This window comes from Copadichromis virginalis, linkage group LG15 (genome assembly GCF_057382275.1).
Source record: "Copadichromis virginalis isolate Kocher_CV1m ecotype Utaka linkage group LG15, C_Virginalis_male_GT1.1, whole genome shotgun sequence".
Taxonomy (NCBI): Eukaryota; Metazoa; Chordata; class Actinopteri; order Cichliformes; family Cichlidae; genus Copadichromis; species Copadichromis virginalis.
Window position 1 is genome coordinate 24880668 of NC_140632.1, and position 17888 is coordinate 24898555.

Here is a 17888-nt window from a genome sequence, read left to right on the forward strand (position 1 = left end):
TGTAGGGTTTCTTAGCTTCACTTTAACACCACAGCTCTGCAGAATTAGTCTCAGGTTTGTGAGAGCCTGTCTTATAAAACACGCCAACTCCTCCTACACCATCAAACAACACTGGCACACAGGTGCATCTCAGGCCCCTGTATCCGATGCTATCATGTCATCAGATTGCTTAGCAACCACCAAGCAATGTGCTAAAGTGACCCACTTGTAGAGTTTATGCATCTCCTGAAAACCATGGTTTCACAAACACACACACAGGTTATTAATGCTGCCTAGCAACCACCTAACAACCCACTAAAACACAGACCAACATTTCAAAGCGCAGCACTGACAGCCCCTCTGTGAGGTCATCAATAATTGCTTAAAAAAAAGTGTTTTTTGCATCATTTGACAATAAGTGGGAAAGTCCACACAGGAAGTAAGATTTGGTCTTCCTGTGTGTGATGCGCCTAGTGGGTGGGGCTTTAGAAGATCTGCTTAGATTCAGCAACATCTCTTGTCGACAAGAGAAAGAAAATAGTTCCTTCATTTAATGTTTTTCAACAGAGGATTTCTGGGTCATGTTGTATTCTCAGTCTTCACAGCTTACCACAGTGTGTGTGGTGTTGCACGCCATCTTCACACACACACACACACACACACACACACACACACTCTCTCTCTCTCTCTCTCTCTCTCTCTCTCTCTCTCTCTCTCTCTCTCTCTCTCTCTCTCTCTCTCTCTCTCTCTCTCTCTCTCTCTCTCTCTCTCACTAAACAGCTGGAAATTACATCTAGCTCCTTATTTATAAGGAAGTCACTCTTTTTTCTTGGTAAGCTTTCAATCAGCTCAGCAGCACTGTCTTTATATGTACCTCTAAAAGCTAAAAGCTCATTTAATGTCACAGAAGCACAAAATGTGAATAAGCATGTTTTCAGACTCTTTTATTCTGACATGTGTCCTGCACAAGCATCACTGTGCAAACACAGATGTCTAGTGTAAGTTGCTCTGTGCCGGAGTTTCCCAGATTCACTGTGGTTACGAACATCAGTCACATGTCACGGTGGTTTCCATGCCGACCTCGGCTCATGCACCAGTCTCTTTCATCCGCAATATAAAAGCACACCACACACACAAGCACATCTTAGCTTAAAGCACAGAGCATAAAATTGAAATTAAGAAACAAAATCTGTATAAATATATAAGTATGTCCGTGCAGCGTCTCAGTGATCCAGGTCGAAGGCAGATGGACTTCTTTTAGCTTTCTGAAGATGTTTCACCCCTCAGCTGAGAGCCTTCTTCAGCTCTGAAAGCTCCAGTTTTCTTTCAGCTGAAGCACTTTGGACCAGATCACGGGGCGAGGGCCGGCTGCTTCCATTATACTGAAGTGAAGGCAGACACGTCTACCTCTGAAATCTCCAAAACTTGAACCAAAAGGAAAAGGGCATAAATTTGGAGTGAACTCTTTCAAAGTTCTGCTGTATTTGCATGGTCTGTAAAGATAAAATACAAAAAACAAACTTCATATTATACAGTTATCTTTAAACATCAGCCGGGCTTTAACACCTCCACCTGAATATCACACGTCCTTTAGAAAAGAAACTACAAGCTCTGTTTTATCTGCTTAACGTGCGCAAATACCAGCCGTCCTCCTTAAAAAGTTCATTCAAAGTTCAACAGCCCAGCTTCAGCACTAAACCTGCCTTTGGGGGCTCTGGCTGTGGAGGTAACCTCAGACTGCTGTCCAATCAGAGCTGTTACAGCCCTCCTCAGAGCGTCGTATTTGTAAGGCTGAGAAAACCATCCAGGAGTGACGACGCGCCGCCTCCCGCGCTCCGTTTTCACTCTTTATCCTTTTCCTCGGGTCTTTTTTGATGTTTAAGAGACTGCTGAGGATTTGAATCCATCACACACCCGCAATCGCTTACACGGAAAATTTCATTTCCCGCCTAGATTGTGGCATTCGTATTCCTCACACGGGTTTGTCCTCCACATTGCTGCTTGCAGCGGGATGGAAGGTCTTTTAGGAGGACTGATGGGGGCCATTGTGTTCGTCACAAACCACTAGCTGCTAATATAAGACATTAGAGACGACAGCCTGAATTTTATGGCCCTCTTCCCTTCACTTTATTCTCCTCCTCTGGCGAGTTATGAACCCCCAGGATTCACCTGAAGGTCACAGACTGAAGGTCATGAGAGCAGATCTCGTGCAGCCTTAATCCTTGTAGTATCTGTAAGAACACACTAAAGCCTGCCAGGTAATGAGAAACCAGAAACTTCTGTCTTGACGACGACTGTCATGGCTACTGAACGGACCCACGCGCAGACAGTTCTTTCAAGGAAACAAAAGGGGATTTATTTACAATAGGGATCACCTTAGTGCAAAATATATGTACAGTGAGTTGGGAGGGGGTCCAGGGCTCCAGGGAGAGAAGGGGGGGGGGGAATCCACACACACGCTTCCTCTTCCACTCAGTCACCGCCACCGCTCCTCCGCACACACGCACTCCTCTTCAGCCGCACTCGCTCCAACACTCCACAACTGCCCCACTTGGACAGGTCCGGTGATTCGGTCCAGAATCTACAGACAGAAGGTCAAAGGTTAGTTCCACAACATAAAACACGTGTAAGCGATTCTTCTTTGAATATGCCGCGAGCACGAACTCAGGTGGTTCGACGTTCCAGCGGTGAGCTGCTCTGTGCCACTGCCTTAAATAGCAGCTGGGGAAATCAGCCAGATCAGCCGCAGGTGGACACCATCCACAGGGGTGCGTGGGCCAAGAGTGAGAGCCCGTATTGAGCTCCACCCAGGCAGAGAGGAGGAGGAGAGACAAAAAACAAAACTAACAACAACAAAACCTGTAGCCAGCGTGGGCCAACCAGAGAGACACGGGGACCGTGACACCCGTGTTCTGTCATCTTTTTCCACACAAAGATGACGTTTCTATTTACGGCGGCCCGCAGCGTGTGCAGCAGCACAATAACCTTCAGGTCCTGCATGACTGGCGAGGACAAGCTGGAGGTAGTAAAGAGGCCAAAAGTCAGAGCTTTGGTGGTCTGATAGTTTTCCAGTGAGCGCACAACAGAAATAAAACGGCTGAGAGACGACAGGAGGAATCCATCAATCAGCAGATTTCTGAATATTCTTCATTCCACCTTCGTAAATGAGGTTTTTAAAATATATGCTTGACTGTGTGTCTTGTTTAAGTAATTATAAAGTCTTACACTGGGATTCTTTGTCTTTTAATGAGAGAGGAGAGTAGAGAGGTTTGCAGTTGCCTAAAGGCCACCTCAGCTAGGTGAGCTCTCACAGGAAGTCATTTCCAGCTCCGTGTTTTTTAATGACTCTGCTGGAGTAGCTTTGCAGGATTCACAGCTTAGAATAATCCTCCTTTAATTTTTACTGAAAATTATATGAAACGAGCCATTCTTGCTCCTCGGTTTGTCAAGAAAACTTTCTTCTGATTAGCTGCCCCTCATAAAGAAGGAGGTGGGTGGGGCTTCTGTATCTGGCTCTCAGGATTTATGTGCACTTATCATCGAAACCTTGTTTAATAAAAATGTGTGACAGGAAACGAAGAGAAGCCAACAGGTCTGTTTTTCCACTTTAAATCAGATTTTTGTACAGAGCAACTTTTTGACGTGTAACCGAGTTTAAATGAAAGTAGGGTTTGAAATGATGCACCTTTCTTTGCTGTGCTAACTTAAACTTCTGATAACAAGTGGTTGGTGGAGACCAAATATGGGGCTAAAAGCACATTAGCTACAAAGCCACATGTTTTTACAGATCAGTAACCTGCAACAAACGTTTCAAAAAGCCTTTTAAAGGAAAATATTAATTCTGTTAGAAAATCATGCCTCTGGTAAAAGGTTTCAGCTGTTAATAATGGTCTTTACTGGGCCGAGTCGACGCTGCTGAAAATGTGTTGGTTGTGTTCGCGTTCATCCCCCTCCAAGCTGTTTTTACTCCTGTTACTAAAGCGTCAGAATGAAAGCTAGGAAAGCAGGTCTGGTTCTTCTGGAGACAAACAGAACAAGAGGCAGTTGGTGTCACACCGCAAATATTTCAGTGATTACATTCAGATCTGAGTATTTATGAGTGATTCATCATTGTCTGAGAGCGCTCAACATAACGGTGAACACACAGAGAAGCGCTGCACTTTCAGTCCCCCTCTGTCTCCTTTTCTCTGATGTTTTACTCTTCTTCCAAATGTGTTTTGCCTTCTTTCCGCTTTTCTGTCCTCATCTCTGCTTTTGTGTTTCGTCTCTGCAGGAAAGCAGAGATGGAGCTGAAGAGGAAGCAGGAAGAGGAGGAAAGGAAGAGGAGGGAGGAGGAGGAGAGGCGGATTCAGGTGGGTGTGTGTCGCTGCAGGCGGCCCGCAGACAGCAGAGCTCTGTTGGCCTTTGTTGTTTTTAACCCTGGAAGCTGTTTGCAGATGATTTACAGGACGGATCCTGCAGGTTAACAGTCCAGCGTCTATAAAAGGGGCTGTTTGAGTTTAGGTCTTCTATTTTAAATACATTCCAGAGTGTGACACCGTGATGAGTAACACTCTGCATTTTGGTACAACAAGAGGATGTGGATTCAGTTTGTTTCTATTTACAAAATGTGTCCTTTTTTTACAGAAAGGCACAATTAAACTTAATTAAACTTTTTTTTAACCTTTATTCATTCGTATAAAACGACACCAAACACAACAAAGTGCAACATGTGCAGATATCTTCACATAAATACGTTCCTAAATCAGTGCTCAGTTCCACCTTGGACATTTCTGTGTTACAAAAAGCAATGAAACTACCTTTTTTTTAAAAATGAAATCTTCTTTGATATGAAAATCCTGCAGGAAGTCTCCCCACAGAGGGGCCCTTCCCAGGTTTGAACCCACGGCCCTCGAGCTGTGAGGCAGCGGTGCCGACCGTGCAGTCTAAACACATCATTTCAGTTCAACCTGCGGGCATGTGAAACTGCTATTGTTTCTATGGTTACAAAAACACATTCAGACTTCAACAGGAAAATGTTGTTCAGATTTTGTTGTGATGAAAGAAAATCAGCAAATGTTATGTCTTATCACAATAAAAGGACCAGTTTTTCTATGTCATCCTCTTCTGGTGGAGCCCCACCAGCAGACTGGCTGCCCCTGCCTTGCTCTCTTGGGGGCTCTTCCTGTTATGTTTTATCCTCCCCACTGTCACAGAGTACTCCGTGTACTCCCCCCCCCCCCCCCCTTTTTTTTTTTTTTTTGGTAGATGGTTTTGTTTTTAACAACTAGAACTGTACTTGTGTTGAACTTGGCCAGAGTCTCAGTAATGGTCAGTGCGTGTACAAATAATGTGTGAGAGCTGAATGCTCAGGTTCACTCTGTTTTTTTCTACTCTTGTCCCTGTGTGATGTCATACAGAGGGCATATCCCTAACATAGTGATCGTCTGCCCAAAGGGCTGGCCCAACTCCTGTTTTAAGAGGGGCAGCCAATCAAAAGAAAGTTGACTTAAAGTGGGGGGGCTAAAACAGCTCTTGCTGTGATGCAAAGCTGGTCTGTAGAGTGTAACTGAACCCTTCCGATAATTAAACTATTACAGGAGATGAACTGAAGTCACGCTATCACCATCATCATTTCGAATCCCACCTGATCTCAAACTCCTTAGCAGTTCTCTTTCATAGCATTCGTTTCGTGTCTCACTATGGGAATGCCTCCTGCGTGACCTCATCAGAAGCTCAAATACCATTACGCCAGCCCTTACAGGCTGGCTAGGTGACGCTTATGTCAGAAGGGGCCAGTGCCTCCCTATATAATAGGCTGACATAGCGTCAGATGTCATTCAAAAACCTCTTCTCGCCTCTCACCTGTAGACAACTGTGCTGTTGGGTGCTAAAGCTAAACTGCACACAGATTCGAGTGAACAACTCGGTCGCCGGGCGCTTTGTTCCCAGCTTTTCAGTTGTCCACTAGCATACAAGCAGTAGCAATACTGTTCTGTGGCTAGTGCCGGTGCCAAGTAGCAATACTTTCACCCAGCGAAGTAGCAACACTTTGCTAATAAAGGTACCCCTAGCTTCACCATCAGGTAGCAATACCCTTCGACGCTAGCGGTTTTACACATTAGGTAGCAATACCTGTAGAAAAGTAGCAACACTTTTCACCCCACGTTAGCGAGGAATAGCAATATTCTCCGCACTCGGTGTCAGTCTCGCTAACGTGCGCGACCCTCTAGCTAACCATGGCTACGACGGCCAACGAAGTTGCAAAACTTTGTCCTTGCGGAAAGAAGATTTCTGCCTGAGATACACACCCCGTGTGTGCGGCATGCCTGGGTTTATCTCACGCTCAGGCTGCCTTGACACCTGCACATGACTGTATCCACTGCGCGGCTTTCCCAAGCAAACTACTCCGCCGCAGGCTAGCTCGCCAGGCTAACCTGTTGGGCGGCGACCCTTTGCTGTGTGAGGCTGCTGCGGCGCAAGGAGAAACTGAGATGCCCGATGATTTGGCCGCAACGCCAGGGCCGAGCTGGGCAGAGGCAGACCCTCAGCCCATCACGACTGCTTTCCCGTCGCTGGAGGCACACGGAGATCGTGTGTTTTTCTGCGATGCTGGAGTCACCTGGGGAGGAGATGCTAACGAGGACGGAGATGAGTCAGCTGACTCTGAGCTCCTGCTGTCTGACGACGGTGAGGAGGAAGATTCCACCTCCTTGGCTAGCATCAGCTGGGCTGCAAAGCCCTCGGCTACCGGCGAGGTTGAAAAACCGACACCGCCGTCTCCCCTGGATCTCGACATGCAGGACATGTGCAAGTGCGCAGCCGCTAGGCTCAATATCCCGTGGCCCGCCATACAAACAGAGGTTGTAAAGTCTCGTTTTGACGGTAAGAAATTGCCGAAGGCGAAAAAGACGGGGAAGCATGTGTTGCCTGTTTTCCCTGAGCTACTCGATGAAATAGCGGTGACGTGGACAGCAAAACCTTACAGCGAGAAACACCCCATCGTGGGGAGCTCCCTGCTGGATTGTGAGGGGATGGAGTCTATCGGCCTCCGCCAGATGCCACAAGTGGAGCCGTTGGTGGCGAGCCATCTTCACCCGAAGACGTCTCTGTACTCATCGGCTCCATCTCTCCCCTCCAAAACAGACCGCTTCCAGTCTAGCCTTACAGATAAGTGCTACAAAGCAGCGGCTCTGTCGGTAAGAGCCAACAACGCCTCTTCTATGCTAATGGATTACCAAGCTGAGCTAGAAGAGGACATGACAGCTAACCCAGATACCACAGTGTGGGAAGAAATCTGCGTTATAACTGACCACGTCCTCCGCCTCCACAAGATAGCCATACAGGCTACTGGGAGAGCCATGGGCCTCATGGTTCTTCAGGAGCTAGCACGCTGGCTCGGGCTCACCAACCTGACGACCAAGGAAAAAGAGGAACTCCTCAACACCCCTGTCGTCCCTCACGGTCTCTTCGGTGCAGCTTTTACATCCATGCAGAAGACATGTGAGGAGAAAAAGAGAGATGATGAGGCTCTGAAACTCTGCCTGCCGAGGAGGGCCCTGCACGCCACCCCAGCAGCGCCGCGCCAGTCATTCGCGCAGGCAGCGTCTCGCCCGGTCCCCGCTTTCAGGATTCCCAAAGTGCCTAAGACGCAGGCAGCCCCCAGGCTGCCCCCCAGGCTGCCGGGGCCCCTAAGAATCCATGGACTCAGAAGCAGTCTCCCCAGGCCAGACCTCAAGCGGCCCCTCCTCCTCCTCCCCCCGCTGCCGCGATCGTAAGGAGGAAGAAGTGGCCGGCCTGACAGCCTCTCCTCTAGGCGGGAGCGAACCCAGTTTCTCCCCTTCATGGGCCGCCCTGCCGCCTCCCAGCTCCGTTCCAGAGCAAGTTCAACGGGACATGTTCCACACAGAGTGCTTGACTCGGGCCGGCGTTCCTGTCACCAGACCCGCCAGAGGGAAAGAGAGCCAAAGTTCGCAGTGTTGTTTCACGAGCACTTCTCTCATGCATTCTGTATTAAAAAAGCCCCGACACGTGCATCCAGGCAGTTAGCCATCGAGTGTTGCAAAACACATGAAAAAATCAAACATGCTGAAAAACAGAGCACCGTCTGCCATAACGCAGCCCGTGGAGACTCGCGTTTCCACGGCTGTGATGATGCAGATGAGCCCGTCACCTCGCTCGCCTGTGACAGAGGTGATGGGACACCGAAATGGCGTATGTTTCGCGCTGCGACCACAAGGGGGCGCCAAAACGCCATATTCGGTGGAGTGGCCAGTGAGTGCTCTGTCTCTCCACATGAAGAGCTGGGCCACCTGCACTCAGTCAGCATGGGTGCTGAGGACATTGAAAAAGGGCTACAGGCTGCAATTCAGTGTCGCTCCACCACATTTCAAAGAAATCGTTTACTCTCGTGCTCTGGGTGAGTCTGCCAGTTTTCTCCTGGAGGAAATTTCCACCTTGAGAGACAAAGGAGCTATAAGAGTTGTCCCTCCCGAGGAAATGCACAGCGGATTTTATTCAAGGTATTTCCTTGTGCCAAAGAAAGGGGGAAGGGGGATGAGAGCCATTCTGGATCTCCGTGCCCTGAACCGGCATTTGAGGACATACAAGTTCAGGATGTTGACGCACGCCTCGCTGCTACGGTTTGTACGAGCGGGCGACTGGTTCACATCAATCGACCTGAGGAATGCTTATTTCCACATCCCCATATATCCCCCACACCGAAAGTATCTGAGATTTGCTTTCCAGGGGATGGCATACGAGTTTGTAGTCCTGCCTTTTGGTCTCTCACTGAGCCCAAGGGTGTTTGTGAAATGCACTGAGGCAGCAGTGGCCCCGCTCAGGAAAAAGGGCATTCAGGTGGCCACATACATCGACGATTGGCTGGTGGCAGCCCTAACCCGCCAGGGAGCGACTTGTCACACAAATGCTCTCATACACCATCTGGAGAGTTTGGGTTTCCAGGTAAACGTGGAAAAGAGCACATTGACGCATTACTTTCATAGGGCTCAGCCTAGACTCCCTTTGGGTGAGGGCTTTTCTGTCGCCGGAGAGAACAGCGGCCATACAGTCATTCCTAGCACTGTTTCGCAGAGGCAACACAGTGACCCTCAAACAGTGCCAGAGGCTGCTCGGTCTGATGGCTTCTTCTCTAGTGGCGATAACACTGGGACACCTGCACATGAGAGGCTTTCAGCGCTGGGTGGGCTCGCGGGGACTGGACCCTCACCGAGACGGTCACCGTCGCGTGAGAGTCTCTGCAGACTGTTCACTCGCTCTCCGCGAGTGGAAGTGGCCAGGTTTCTTGTCTCAGGGCGTTGCCATGGGGGCAGTTTCAGCCAGGAAGATGATTTCCACAGATGCCTCTCTTTCGGGCTGGGGGGCCACCCACGAGAGCAGAACAGTGAATGGGGAATTGGGCCCTCACATGCGCTCCACCCACATAAACTGTCTGGAACTGCTGGTGGTTCACCTGTCACTAAAACACTTTCTCCCTTGGCTGAGAGGTCATCATGTTTTAGTGAGGTCGGACAATTCCACCGTTGTGGCCTACATCAACAGACAGGGCGGTCTGGGGTCCCCTAAGTTACACACACTGGCACACAGACTGACAGTCTGGAGCAGTGTCCACCTGCTGTCACTGAGAGCAACTCACGTGCCGGGGATCTTGAACTTTGGAGCAGATCTTCTCTCCAGGGGCAACCCGCTGTATGGGGACTGGTAGCTTCACCCAGAGGTGGTGAAGCAGATCTGGCTGCGATTCGGTCAGGCGACCGTGGATGTTTATGCATCCAGGGCGAATGCTCAGTGTCCCCTGTTTTACTCGCTGCACGATCAGAGAGCTCCACTCGGGGTGGATGCTCTAGCTCATGAGTGGCCGAGAACCCTCCTCTATGTTTTTCCCCCAGTGGCCCTCATTTCTCCAACTCTGGCCAGAGTGAGGGAGAGAAGTCACTATATGATCCTGAAAAATCTCCGCCAGCCAGTGCTTCCCTGGCCCCGCACTGGCCAGGGAAGCACTGGCTGGCGGAGATTTTTCAGCAGCTGTGCGGCCCAGCTTGGCCGTTACCACTACGCAGAGACCTCCTGTCTCAGGCACAGGGGGAAATATTCCACCCCCACCCAGAGAGGCTAGCTCTATGGGCTTGGCCCGTGAGTGCCCGTGAGCTGGTGCTTAGAATCACAGGCCATCCCTTTTCAGTGCTCTGTGGCTGTGATTCTGTCATTTCTTCAGGACCTGATTGATAAGGGTAAAGCCTTCTCCACCATCAAGGTGTATTTGGCAGCAATTTCGGCCTGTCATATTGGTTTTGAGGGGAAGACTGTTGGCCAGCATCCCTTAATATGCCGTTTCATGAAGGGTGCACGGCGTAAATTGCCTACGTCATGGCCGTTGGCTCCATCGTGGGACCTTCCCACAGCATTGGCTGTGCTCTCCTGTTGCCAATTTGAACCCCTGGAACAGGTTGGGTTAAAATTTCTGTCCTTGAAGACGGCTCTATTAATTGCTTTAGCTTCTGCTAAACGTGTGGGAGAGATCCACGCTCTCTCAGTGCATCAGTCATGCATTCAGTTCTCCTCGGATAATACGAGGGTCAGTATGCGGCTCAACCCTGCCTTTGTCCCGAAGGTTGTCGGCACATGTTCCCCTATGGAACTGCCGGCCTTTTGCCCACCGCCTTTCTCCTCAGAGGAGCAACAGCGGCTGCATACCTTGTGTCCAGTCCGTGCTCTGCGCATTTACATGGACCGAACCCAGAGTGTCAGACGAAGTGACCAGCTGTTCGTGTCCTGGGCTAAACCACATATGGGAAAGCCTGTGTCTAAACAGCGCCTCTCCCATTGGATAGTAGGAGCAATTGCCCTGGCCTATACTAGCAGGGGCCTTCAGCCCCCTGCTGGCTTACGTGCGCATTCCACTAGAGGTCTGGCAACCTCATGGGCTCTCTTTAGGGGAGTTTCTATTCAGGAGGTGTGTGCAGCTGCATGCTGGACCTCACCTCATACATTTGCTAGGTTTTACAGGTTAGATGTGACAGCACCTAACCTAGCACATTCAGTCCTCAGTGCAGGTTCTTCCCGGGTGGGGGCCTCTCCCCTGTGAAGTGCTGTTGGGGACAGTTGTCTTCTTAACAGGCATGTTTGGCAATCCGGGAGTCAGTATTTCTCCCATAGTGAGACACGAAACGAATGCTATGAAAGAGAACTTAAGGTTATGTATATAACCCCGGTTCTCTGAGTAGCATGAGTGAGTGTCTCACCAGACCGCCCTCCTTGCTATGGAAGCGAGGAAGAGGTGGGCTTGTTTTGAATGACATCTGACGCTATGTCAGCCTATTATATAGGGAGGCACTGGCCCCTCCTGAAATGGGCGTCACTCAAATACCGTAATGGTATTTGAGCTTCTGATGAGGTCACGCAGGAGGCGTTCCCATAGTGAGACACTCACTCATGCTACTCAGAGAACCGGGGTTATATACATAACCTTAAGTTACTCTCTGTGAGAGAGAAACAAGGTTATGTTTCGGGTGTACTCACCAAATGTCTGCAGATAATGTTTCTCCGGTTTAAATTAAGGCCAGCAGTCGGGCTTGATGTGAAGCAGTTTTGTGTGCTCGGAGCTTTTGTGTCTCCATCCTCACAGATTTGTCTTTGCCGTACGGCTGAGTTACAGCCCTGAAATCCCTCCTGTGGAGCTCTGTTTTTGCTCTAATCCATTTCTGGCTGTTCTGGCAGGAACCCGGCTGCTCTTCATCTCTCTCCATCACACTCTCTAATGGTCCTCTCTGTCTTTCTGTGTCACAGAGAGGATGTTCACTAAGATCAGCTCAGCGCGGTTTAGGAGTTTTAGGGGTTTCGAGCTAGTTTAGTCCCACTTTAGGTGCAATTGAGGCTGACGTGTTAATTATTAAAGCATTAAAAAAGCAAGTGATGAACCGGGTTGTCTGCAAATAGCGGATTTTTATCTTTGCCTCCTTGTCACCACCACTCTCTGTCACAAAAGCACACACTCTGAATGGCCGTTGACATATGAAACCATTAATGACTATGTTTGAGTGAGAGGGTGAAGTTATCAAGTTATCAGCTAAGGCTGGTTAACTTGGTGGACACACTGCGTCGCAGAGATATCTGCTGATTGGGAAAAGATAATATCCTCGAGCACAGACTTCCTGGATGGTTTATTAGTACATTTAACTGCTTCAGAGTCACTTCTGGAGCCCCGAGTGGCCACTAAATGAACTGCAGCATTAATTATTGGACGAACTTAACAGCTGTGGTTTTTGTCGAGTTAGCAGAGGAGCTGAAGTCGCTCTGTGTGAGCAAACAGCTGCAGAATGAGGCAATACTGCATGAAGAGCCACGCTTGTACCAAGCTGAATAGCCTTTTGTAGATTAAAACATTTATCAGGGTGTAGCTTTGTTGAAATCATAAAGATTTGATGTTCCGAAGCAGAGCAAGAAACCAGAATGTGTTTATGTAACATCGCTAACACGCACACGTCCCACAACGCTTTACAAAACCCTGCATGCAGCATACAGGATGAAGAGAAGAAGCACTAAAACTTAAAAGAAGAAAAAGCAGCCAATGTCTCGTGGTCGTTCTTTTGGTTTTGAATATGAATGAGAATAAAGTGGGTTACAGACTCTGGTGAAGCAGACAGGAAGTTGCAGAAGACCAGCGGGAGAAATCCTGATTTAATCCCAGCAGATACCTGTCAGTTGACTGACAGGTGGCTGTAGCTAACTGAAATCCCTGAATTTGATGTCTTCAAGCTAATGTTGAAGCTTTAAAATGTCCAAAGCAATGGCTGACATCGCGGAGGAAAATTTTATTCTCTGTGACCGAAACTGTTGGTGTGGCGGAGTCAGCGAGGCTGCAGGTGGGTCAGACGTGCTTTTAAAGGCGGCTGTGACGCTTCAAACATGTGCGTCATGTGTTTTCAGACTGTGCAGGTTTCAAAATCTGCTCTTTGATACTCGCGCTCTCTGCAGATGGTGTGTGTGTGTGTGTGTGTGTGTGTGTGTGTGTGTGTGTGTGAGTGTGAGAGAGAGAGAGTGATAGCGGGTTTTATGGTCACAGGGTTTTATGTTTATCATTTAGCACATCTCCGTTTGGCCCATCTGTTGCCGTGGCGGCTGGTGCCTTCGGGTCCCCGGGGCGTCGACCTGGCCCGGATCAAGTGCAGATTTCGGCAGCTGTTCAGATCAAAGCTGTTGGCTGGCAGCCCAGATCCCCTGGGCTGGTTTACCCACAAATCTGCTGCACTTCCATCAACTTGGAGCTGTTGGGCTTCTCAGCACGTTCGCAATGCTCAGAATTTTCACGAGTCGCGCTGCCGAGTTTATCGGGCCTCAGGATCCTCTACGCTGTGAAGTTTGGGTCGTCAATCTGAATGTGAAGCGTTTAGAAGTGACATGCTGAGATCACATGACCCATCAGAGTCAAATCAAAGGGGTCTTACTGCAGCACATTCTGCTCCTCATTCAGCCATTGTGTCACTGTTCTTAGCTCAGCTGGTCAAAGGATCGATGAGCTCGACACAGCGAGGCGTCCATCCTCCGTCCACAGAGATCACTGCTGCTCCTCTGCTGTTGGTCAGAATTTGGTCAAACTTGCATGCAGTGGATCAAATCAGATGTGTCATTGTACAGGCAGTGACCTTGAAACTCCACCCACCTGCTGTTCAAACCTTGTTTTTATGACGGGCAGCCAATCAGAAGTAAGTTGACTTAAATCTGTGTTTTTTCATACACACACATCATAAACTCAGTCACAGACTTTTCTTCTGTTTTTGTTGTTGCTTATATGCAATATGAGCCGGGCACTGATGATGTGTGTGGTTTAAATAGGTGATTTCTAAAAAAGCAAACCCTTGGAGGTTTGTGAGACAGGAGGAAACGATCCACAGAGGCTGAAGCTGATTTTTACAGCAGGCTGTGAACCTTTTTATTTCTGCTGTAATGCTGAACATGCTAACGTGGGACTCGCTGCTGGAGCCTCAAGTGGACATTAGAGAAACTGCACCTTTTGTTGTTTCAGTGTTGGCTTCATTTTTCAGCAACAGAGACATCGGCCTCTCCACTGCAGCTCCTCAGGTTTTTCTCCAGGTGTGCACTTTAATCGGTCCAAAACAAACAGACTGAAAAACACTAAAACTTTTTTTTTTTAAAAACAGCATGTGGAGTACTCTTAAATCCAACTTGTCCCTGAAGCAGCTGACGACTGAATTCGCATTTAAAAATCCAGCTGAGGTCTGTTGGCTCCAAACCTTCAAATGTTTCACCATGAAGCAGGAACATAAACAAAAGGCAGCTGTGTAATAAATTAAAATGAGTATTGCGGATAAATCTGCAGCTGCTAAACTCAGAATATTCCTGGAGTGGTCTCATGTGAACAAAACTTGCTGCACTGCGACGTGGCCTCACAGAGGAGTTACCGCATGGAAAACGTGAAGGCTAAAGAATTCGTCCACATCTTAAAGAAAGATGAACTTCAGTTAATGAAGTGATGGCCTTCAGATCCCTGCGACCTTCCTTAGCCAGTCAAGGAGCCGTTTCCCTTGATTCATGATGGAAAATGGAAGCCAGAGCATTAATCATCCAGTTTAGCGCCGCCCCTCGTTTGCCACCCCTTGTTCCTGCTTTAATGAGCAGCTCAGTCAGTGATTATTGGACTGTGTTAGCATTGAGCAGTGATACGAACGGCTGCCTGATTAATCAAAGCTTCATAATGATCGTCCAATCAGGAGAAGATGACATCATCTTTCTTCTGAAGATTGGGAAGGTTTGCCCACACATACGTCAGAATGGCTTCAGTGAATCAATGATGACCAAATAAAATTTATTTTGATTATTAGAAATAAAAGGAGCTAAAAAAGATGAACATGCACTAAGGAATCGAAATAAACTCTATAAATGTAAAAATAATTTGCTTTGGTTTGATGTTACAGCAAAAAGACTAAAAGCAGTCATTATTTTAATGATTTAAATATTTTTCCATAGTTTTTCAATAAAATTGCAATCCTGTGCTAACCTGCAGGAGGCCGGCGATGTATGAAATCATTTTGGTGACGCTGTGCCATCTAAATCCTGTTTCCCTGCAGACGTGTTCAGAGTGTCCTGATGGACGAGCTCGGACAGGTTTGATGAAAATCGTCTGTGATTAAAAACAGGCGTTGTTTGTAGGTTTTTTGTTTGTTTGTTTTTTACAACTTTTCGATAATGAGTTATTCATTCTGGAAGCTTGAACTGATTATTATTTTTATTATTAACTGAACACAAAAAAAAGAAAACCTATGTTTGACGCACCCACAGAGCGGCACACAGCTCGATTCGTGTTTGTTTTCCTCGTTCTGTGTTTTGACAGCACACAGCTGAATGAATGCAGCGTCTCAGCGTGTCTGTGCAGACAAAACTCACTGAGGCACGTTTTCCAGCAAGTTTCAGGCTCATGCAGATGGAGGATATCTGGGAGAAACTGCAAAACCAGGAGATGCACAGAAAAACTCTGGAATAATGGGAATGTTGGATGAGAAGACCTGAAACTGGATTTGTCAGAGATGCTTCAGAGGAGCTGTGATGAAGGCCAGAAGGCCTAAATGTTAGCATGTTTGTTGGTGTGAGCAGGAAGTGGTTTCCTGTAGGTTTTTGTCAATGCTACTTTTTTCATTATTATTCAGCATTGGAATGACACGACTCTGAAATTCGCATCCTGCTTGTCAGTGGCAAGTGGCTGGAGGTTGCTCGGTGAAATCAGTTGCAAAAACCAGCAAGTTGCCAGAATCATATGTAGTTTGTATGAACCTGGTCTGCAAACACTCTCAAAATAGTCTCCAAGCTGCAGTGAAACCATGAAAATCAACCAGAGGATTCTGGTTCATCAGAGAAGTCTCTGATGAAAAGTCGGCATGTTTGCTGACACGAGCGGAATAAAGTACTGAAGCTGAGATCTATTAGCGTTTGTGTCACCGCTGCATATTTACCTTCAGCACTGTAACTGCATGAGCCTCCGCCTTACTCCATCCTGTCAAGCCATCTGACGTCGCCACACTGTGACATCAGATGGCGTCTATCCTGATCTCTAAGAGTCCCGTCTCCTCACCAGGTGAACGTAGCAATTAGTCGTTTTGTGTGCTGCTGCAGTTTTTCTGATGTTTTGCAGCTGAAAGCGTTTGCACGCATGAGCAGCTGAACCTTCCTGCGCTGATGCAGCATCGCACGCCAGCCGTGCCGCAACGAAGCTGGCAGACATGTTCGTACCAGCAGATGGTTGACAAAGTGGGAGCGTTCAGAAAGTGAACTGAAAGCTGGCTACAGCAGCACTTCCAGTCGTGAACATATGTTAACTGCGGCGGAGATGCGCCAGGTGTGCTGCGACTGAACGAGAGCGTGTGTGTGTGCTCGGTGTGTGTGCAGATGGAGATGGAGCTGCAGCTGCAGGCGGAGCGTGAGGAGGAGGCCGCTCGGCAGGCTGTTCTGGAGCAGGAGAGGAGGGACAGGGAGCTGGCGCTGAGGATCGCCCAGAGCGAGGCTGAGCTCATCCCCGAGGAGGTGGCCAACGACTCGGGCCTGCGCAGGTAAGCCTGAGTTTAAGGAGACCCTCTGCGACGCGTCTTCACGGGACGGAGACGTCTTTGAATGCCGCTCGGACTCGTCCTGGAGAAACCATCGTTTCCCTCTGATCCTGAGTTTAATCATTTTCTTCTTCTTTGTTTTCTTTTTGTTTGTTTTTTCCTCTCAGTAACGGCTCCTCAGTTCCATCGTCCCCAGAGCGATCAGCGTAAGACCCGTCGATTCTTAACCCTTTAATTTAACCCCCTCACTCCCACACACCTGACCTTTGACCTTTCAAACCATAACAAACCCTCTGCATGCTGTAACAATCTGCCAGCCCGGCTCTGCCCTCTGATTCCAGCTAACGGATGCATCAGTTTGAACACAGTGACTTTTATTAACTTACATTTAAATCCAGATATGAGCACCAGGTTTGATTCTCACCCACCAGAAACTCGATCCAGGCTCAGGTTTATCAGACTTCTGAGGGTTACGACCTTACAGCCATAGAAAGAGACAAAGTAGAAGTAAAATACTCCAAACATGCACCCCTAGATCTATACTAGGATCCATACTCTGTAATTAAATAATTCAAAAGCTATAAACCTGGAAACGCTAAGTGTTATTACTTTTAATAAATAAGTAATATTGGTGTATTTTCATTGATATATACTGATATTTATATTTGATGTTAGACAGTTTTAAATAAAAGAAATCAAAAGAAACGTTAATAATTACCAAACAAAGGGGGAAAAAAGCAGAAGCTTCAGCTCATTTTTTTTAATGCACAAAATAATAACATTTTAAGAACTCACACGTTTAAAGGATAATTTTAAAAAAGCTGCCACGTTGGTCACAAAGATTCTTACAGAAACACGTCGCTCATCGCTGAAGATCTGCAGTCATGTGGTTCAATTTCAGACTTTAACTTTCAGTGCAGTAACATTTCAGGAATAAGTCACCCTTTATACACGGATCAGAGGTCAAAGGTTAACTGGAGAATTGATTTGGAAGTGGCTTTCACAGCCAGCTGAGGTCAGTCTGCTAGTTATTGCAGCGTAGATGAAATAAAACATCGAGAGGTAATTCAGGTGATTTTAATCTTCTGTACAAAAAAAGAAACGAAAACTTAAATGTGCAAAAATCTCTGCTCTCTAGCCCCACCTCTACTTCACCTCCAGATCATCAAGATGCATCTGAAAGCAGGCTTTAGTCCAGATTAGTTTTCCTTCAGGTGTGACTTTCAGGAGTTTGATGAATCTGAGGCCTGTCCTCAGATCACAATTTGGAAGGAGAATGATTTCCTGATGAGCCTCGGGGGAAGGAATCACCTTCGCCTCCCTGATTGCTTTGTTATGTTGTGCTCTGCTGCTCCG

At 47.7% G+C, this 17888-nt stretch overlaps 1 protein-coding gene and 1 pseudogene across 3 annotated transcripts in view; both read left to right on the forward strand.

Moving 5' to 3' along the window:
• Positions 1-17888, forward strand: part of LOC146692539 (unconventional myosin-VI) — a 156626-nt gene that overhangs the window by 115253 nt on the left and 23485 nt on the right. For 2 of the 3 annotated variants that reach the window (XM_085432658.1, XM_085432659.1), the window contains exons 27-28: positions 4253-4331; positions 16375-16535. In XM_085432658.1, coding sequence (XP_085288784.1) covers positions 4253-4331; positions 16375-16535 — 240 coding nt within the window. Of the gene's footprint in view, positions 1-4252; positions 4332-16374; positions 16536-16699; positions 16739-17888 lie in introns of all 3 variants that reach the window. The other variant, XM_085432657.1, reaches the window with a different exon arrangement.
• Positions 8044-11087, forward strand: LOC146692540 (uncharacterized; annotated as a pseudogene).